Source organism: Carassius gibelio, chromosome A2 (genome assembly GCF_023724105.1).
Source record: "Carassius gibelio isolate Cgi1373 ecotype wild population from Czech Republic chromosome A2, carGib1.2-hapl.c, whole genome shotgun sequence".
Taxonomy (NCBI): domain Eukaryota; kingdom Metazoa; phylum Chordata; class Actinopteri; order Cypriniformes; family Cyprinidae; genus Carassius; species Carassius gibelio.
This window is the reverse complement of record NC_068372.1, coordinates 819,439-825,681: the sequence shown is the minus strand read 5'-3', so window position 1 is coordinate 825,681 and position 6,243 is coordinate 819,439. Positions and strand designations below refer to the sequence as shown.

Below are 6,243 nucleotides of genomic sequence, written 5' to 3'. Positions count from 1 at the left end.
GCATTTCAGTTGCAGTCCTCTCTGGCAGAATATAATAGTAGTACGAGGAGCAGGGCATAATTTAAGTTTTAACTAAGTATTTACTACTAAAATACTATCCTGATCCACGACCTCAAGGCGCCCGTTTCTCATTCAAGACATGCATCACTGGTAACTAGTGATGGGTTGTTCTTGAACAATTCGTTTATTTGCATGTGCAAAAATCTATAGGTTCTGTACTGGAATTGGTCCCACTTTATATTAGGTGGCCTTAACTACTATGTACTTACATAAAAAAACTAAGTACAATGTACTTATTGTGTTCATATTGTATTGTAAAACACTTTTGCTGCTATTGAGGTGGGATAGGGGTAAGGTTAGGGAGAGGGTTGGAGTTATGGGTAAGTTTAAGGGTGGGTTAAGGTGTAAAGTATGGGTCAACAGAGTAATTATGAATGTTATTACAGAAATTAAATACAGATGTAATTACATGTAGTTTTTTTTTTTTTAAATATAAGTACAATGTAAAAACATGTATATACACAATAAGTACATTGTGCTAAATTATTAATTAAAATGTAAGTACATAGTAGTTAAGGCCACTTAATATAAAGTGGGTCCCTGGAATTAGTCTACTTTAGTTCATCTGTTTCAGTCAATGCAATCTGAGCCGGAAAAATAATTGATAAGTTTTTTTTTTTTATATTTTATTAATGCCAAGGTACCAAAAATAAAAGTACAGGGGATGTCAATATTGCTTTCAAAGAAGTGGCATTTTCATTAAACGTATGTAAACATAAAAATAAATACTAAATGAAAGCTTTAACAAAATAAATTAAAAAATATTAAACAGCCTTAAAAATATTAGTTTTAACAGCCTTAAGATTTTTGGAAGATTAAATAGTTTGGATATACTGTTGAACCTGTTTTTTTTTTGGTGAATGTGAAATTTTGCAAGGTCATAATAGGCTAAAATATTGATTAATTTTGTCTTTTTGAATATTAAAGAAACCAAACAGTACATCCTTAAAAAGCAGAGAGAAACCCTGTAGCACACTGCGATGGATAACATTAGAGAATTAAATCCAAAATAGCTGTGTATGAGGACAATCCCAAATGATATGTATATCAGTTTCATTAGGTTCACCACAAAAAGAACAGCTTGTAAATATGACTGATTTAAACCTTTTCAAAAACACTTTAGCTGGGTAAAATCTGTGTAACAATTTGAATGATATTTCTCTAACCTTATTAGTTTTTATTTATTCTGAAGACAAAGTCCATACTTTTTTCCAATCCCAAAAGGGTTTTGCCCCTATTTTGGTAGCCCAGCCCCACATAAACATGGCTAAAGTGCACGATATACATTTGCATAAGTACGAACAAGCAAACATGACACGAACATATCAAGCAACTAAGCAGAACTAAAATTATGTGCCTATTGAGAAGAAACAAAGCAACCTTGGCATCCGATTGCAGGCCTTCCTGCTCCTTGACTTCTCTCCAGTGTTGGAAAGCTGATCCCATACTTAAACTAAGCCTCCTTTTGTTCCGCAGACTTCTCATTGTATTTACTTTTTAATCGGTCATCTCTTCTGCTGTTGCTCCGCTTATGCCAGTCCTGTGCACAGCATGCTCTCTCCTTCCCATCAGGAGAACACCCGCCCCTGCTTATTGGCTCAAAGTGTTTTGGTACTCTACCCAACTCTTTCTAAAGCACTTTTGTATATCCATACCCTACCTTTACTCTCTTAGGATGGTTTTAAGCCTAGGATGGCTTTACCAAAAAGGAATAATTGGAATATAATTTACTCTGCAGCTGCAAAACAGCTATTTGTGTTCCGTGTTTCGTGCTGTATATTTAAGTGGCATACGGTCTCTATGCACAGACTAAAGGGCCGTACACACCGGGACGAATATCAGCGCGCGTTATTCGCCAGCGTTTTTCAACACGTTTTTTGTGTTCACACCCAAGCGATTTTCGCTGACGATGAGCCGAGTGAACATGCAAATTCATTCCCTGACATTAGATGGCGCTTAATGTAAAACAGAAATACCCCTGTACACAAGGTGGCGCTGCGCAACTTTACACTTCTTAAACTCGCTTTTCACTCAGAAGAAGAGAGCAAGTATTTACGCGCTTGTCAGAATCATACAAAGAAAACATGAATATTTCAAGCACCAGTAGCTCCAGCTCCAGTTCCAGCGATGAAGAAATTATTGTTCTGTTGAATGAGGAAAGACGCCGGAAAAGACGCCGATTTTGGGTACATCCCATAGTTACGAGAAGAGAAGAACATGGGGAGTTTTATCGACTGGTACAAGAGCTGAAAATGTATCATGAGCGTTTTCGGGGGTATTTTAGAATGTCCGTCAGTGAGTTCGAAAATTTACTTCAACAACTGGCTCCCTCGCTGACGAAAGAACAGACACACTACCGTAAACCAATCGACCCAGAACAGCGTTTGGCCGTGTGTTTACGGTGAGTTCGTTTACATTGTTATTCACTTCAATGAATGTTGTAAAAACATATGTGGAGCATTGTTAAAAATTAGTATTTGTCTATTTCTATTTCTATTTCAGTTTTCTAAGCACTGGGGACTCGTACCGCACTATTGCGTCCAGCTTTCGACTTGGTGTGTCAACTGTGGCTTCGATAGTGAGTGAAACCTGTGATGCATTGTGGCACTGCCTCAGAGATGAACATTTGCCAGTGCCTACTGAAGAGATGTGGAGGAGTACAGCCAGGAGATTCCATGAAAGATGGAATTTCCCTAACTGCTTGGGAGCCATGGATGGGAAACACATATTCATCCAGGCCCCTGCAAACTCTGGTTCTCTATACTTTAATTATAAAGGTACATTCTCCATTGTATTGCTGGCCTTAGTTGATGCAGATTACCGCTTCCTGGTGGTTGATGTGGGGAGCTATGGCAGCAACAGTGATGGAGGAATCTTTGCCAATTCTGTACTGGGAAAGGCACTCAGAAATGGAACTCTGAATGTTCCCCCACCAAGTGAACTTCCAGGTGCTCCTGAGCTGGGAAAAGTTAACCATGTCATTGTGGCGGATGAAGCTTTTCCGCTGAAACCATATCTCCTCCGGCCACACCCTGGACGCCGCCTCCCCACAGACAAGAGAATTTTCAATTATCGTTTGTCTCGGGGACGGCACATCTCTGAAAATGTATTTGGCATCCTCAGTCAACGCTTCCGGGTATTCCAAAGAACTTTACAGGTTCAACCAAGTGTTGTTGACAAAGTTGTCAAAGCTGCTTGTGCATTGTGCAATTATTTGCGCCCGAACGGAAATGACCAGATTCGTGCCACAGAGGATGACCATGATTGTGAGCAACCACTACAAGGCTTTGAACATTGTAGGGGGCAGCGGGCATCTGTGGAGGCCCAAAATGTCCGAGAACTGTACAAAGAGTACTTCAACTCACCAGCAGGAGAAGTTGCTTGGCAGTATGACCATGTGAACCATGCTCTGGGGAACAGATAATATCAACCTATAAATTTGAGCCATTTTAATTACATTTTCCATTGTGAAAACTGCTAGTGTATGTGTATATATACAATTTCTGTGAACTTGAATACACTTTCAAATCTATTGCATCTGATTCTTCATTAATTAATATGGCAGCACTCACCACAGCAAATTAAATATTTTTGATATAACATGTTCTACCAAAGTTAAAGCATAGTTTTTTTTTTGCAAAAAGTAAAGTATTTGGTCACTTCAACGTATACTTATTTACAACTAAATGTAAGTTGTATTTTTGAAAATGTGTATTTTTAATAAACATTTTTACTAGCATTTTCTTTAAAATGTTCTCATTCCCTGCACAATGCTGTGCCCAAAATGGTTATGTTCCTGTAGATTGATAACTGTTGCCTATAAATGCAGTGACTCCATAATTAGGCACATAGTTATTTCAATAAGAGGTCAAGAATACTTATGTACAAATATATGCCAAATCCCAAAATATGTTAAATTACTTTCAAGTCACTTTTTCAAGGCACAATTTCTTTTGGAAAAATGAAACTTTTTTTTAATGAACTACAAGTTGCAATAACAATCACAAACATAAAGTAAAAAAGGGAGTCAGAAAAGGTGGTTACAATGACTGTAGTGCAAGTGAACAATAGTGCAAATAAACATTTATGAAATGGCCATTTTCAACTAAATTTCTTGAATGTAAAAAAACAAACAAAAAAATACAGAATTAAAATGTATACAGTAAACATCTATTATGGTAGCCAAGAAGTTGTAGAGCAGCCATAGTTTGTTGGGGTCTGTGGGGGGACCTGATGGTAGGACACCGGCGACTGCTGTGGAAAAAAAGCAGAAGAGGCCTGGCCAAACTCAGCATCATGCAACAGCTGATGTATTTTTTATTTGACTGAAGACTGTACGGCTGGGGACAATCTCCTTAGTGCTGGTATCAAGCCAAGAGCAAACAAGTAATTTTCATCATTTTGTTGCTCTCTTCGTTGCTCTTTCTCACTTTCCCTGGCTTCTTTGGATAAAAGGTACCGGTCCAACAAGTCTGGTGTCTCTGGCCGTTTTCTTTTGTTTAAAGTAGACCTGGTCACAGTTGGGCTGGAGAAGGATGATCCTGGAGACGTGCTTGCTGATGCTTCTTCTCTGTCGCTGACTTCTTTTTGAACCACCACTTGCTCAACCCCTTCATCCATATTTTCAGGAGAAATATTGCTGTGAACACTGTAAAGACAAATTCAGTTTACATCAGAAACAATAACTCACACTGTGGGCCATGCCACACTTCATACCCATCTTGACAAAATACTCCAGAGCTTAATGTTTAATTACTAATTTAGTTTAGATTCATACAAATTTTAATGTACCATATGTCAGGCAACAAAATTTCAGCAGAGGTTACCTATACACAGAACATAAACTAATATACTGAACTAGAGGTGTGATCGCATGGTGAACAGGGAACATGCAATGATATCATGTTAATCAATGTTTAATGTCAATGCATTATAGCAGAGCTCACACAGCTATGTATTGTAATGTTCTAATGATATTACCTTCGAAATTCAGTTGATGTTGCGAGGAACTCCATGACCTTCATAAATTTCCACGTCTTCTTGTTTTCAGCAGCCTGTCCACTTCGGCAATCATCTTCGCGCTTTTTTCGTGTATATGTATCTCGCAGGCTTTTCCATTTGTGTTTTACCTCCTCCACTACAGCACACAAACGATGGCGATTGTCAAACGTTTGTAGGAACGTACATGAAAGACAATTAAATGAAATTAAACTCACCATCAAGGCCCATTTGCTGTGCAATACCACTCCATAACAGTTCTCTTTTATCAAGATTTTTGTAATCACTGTCACGTTTGTCATATAGTTCTTTGTGTTCCGACACCAACGAGACCAGCAACTCTACATTCATCTTGCCTTGCATCTTCTTCGTCTTATTTCTTCCCGGCAGTGTAGACGCTACTTGGGGTATATCTTCTTCGCCGTTACGTATGTGTGCTCACAGCAAGACAGTTTTGTGTTTGAGCGCCCCCAAGTTGTGTTTTACTGTAACTTCAGAAGCTCCAGACACGTGTGCAAAAGCGCCATTCTCATTGGTCGTATAGTTTTTGACGCGGTGCGTCAAACCAAAAAAACGAACCCGAGGCATTTTTTTAAAAATGACTCTTTTACGCGTGGCGTTTTTCGCGTCAGTGTGCACACTCACATTGGCGCCCTTTGTTTAGTCATGAGGCGTTAAACGTCGGCGAATATCGCGCGCGAAATTCGTCCCGGTGTGAACAGGCCTTAAAGCTGACTATCTGTGTCCATGCAGTGAAGCCGGGACAATGTCCCAAACCGAAGAGCGTTCCAGAATGTGCTGAAAGCTGTTTCCATGATGGCCAGTGTCCTGCCGCACAGAAGTGTTGCCCAACTCCCTGTGGCCATGTATGCAGTGAACCAGATGATCAGGAAAGTGATCAGGGAAGTGGTCCGGGATACAGAGGTGGTTATGGACAAGGAAACTGTCAGGGTTATGGAAGTGGTCAGGGAAGCGGTCAGGGTTACGGAAGTGGTCAAGGAAGTGGTTACAGCCAGGGAAGTGGTCAGGGTTATGGAAGTGGTCAAGGAAGTGGATATGGCCAGGGAAGTGGTCAGGGTTTCAGAAGTGGTCAGGGAAATGGTCAGGGAAGTGATTATGGTCAGGGAAGTGGTCAGGGTTATGGAAGTGGTCAGGGAAGTGGTCAGGGTTTCGGAAGTGGTCAGG

At 39.9% G+C, this 6,243-nt stretch overlaps 2 protein-coding genes across 2 annotated transcripts; one reads left to right on the top strand and one right to left on the bottom strand.

Moving 5' to 3' along the window:
* Positions 1–1,808: 1,808 nt before the first annotated feature.
* LOC128021530 (uncharacterized) lies at positions 1,809–3,565 on the top strand. Its single transcript, XM_052608811.1, has 2 exons — positions 1,809–2,461; positions 2,563–3,565. Exons 1-2 carry the CDS (start codon positions 2,145–2,147, stop codon positions 3,482–3,484), a joined length of 1,239 nt encoding a protein of 412 aa, XP_052464771.1. The 5' UTR covers positions 1,809–2,144; the 3' UTR covers positions 3,485–3,565.
* An 812-nt stretch (positions 3,566–4,377) lies between these two features.
* Positions 4,378–5,433, bottom strand: LOC127939315 (uncharacterized). The gene is made up of 3 exons (XM_052536117.1): positions 5,277–5,433; positions 5,041–5,197; positions 4,378–4,708 (listed from the first exon to the last, which is right to left on the bottom strand). The coding sequence occupies exons 1-3, from the start codon at positions 5,419–5,421 to the stop codon at positions 4,378–4,380; spliced, it is 633 nt and encodes a 210-aa protein (XP_052392077.1). The 5' UTR covers positions 5,422–5,433.
* Positions 5,434–6,243: the final 810 nt, after the last annotated feature.

Excerpts from the sequence above, each read along its gene's own strand:
- LOC128021530 (XM_052608811.1), top strand. The coding sequence starts at position 2,145 with ATGAATATTTCAAGCACCAGTAGCTCCAGCTCCAGTTCCAGCGATGAA. Across the intron at positions 2,462-2,562 it reads CGTTTGGCCGTGTGTTTACG|TTTTCTAAGCACTGGGGACT; the intron begins GTGAGTTCGTTT and ends TTTCTATTTCAG.
- LOC127939315 (XM_052536117.1), bottom strand. The coding sequence starts at position 5,421 with ATGCAAGGCAAGATGAATGTAGAGTTGCTGGTCTCGTTGGTGTCGGAA. Across the intron at positions 5,198-5,276 it reads ACAGCAAATGGGCCTTGATG|TGGAGGAGGTAAAACACAAA; the intron begins GTGAGTTTAATT and ends TGTGTGCTGTAG. Across the intron at positions 4,709-5,040 it reads ACATCAACTGAATTTCGAAG|TGTTCACAGCAATATTTCTC; the intron begins GTAATATCATTA and ends TTGTCTTTACAG.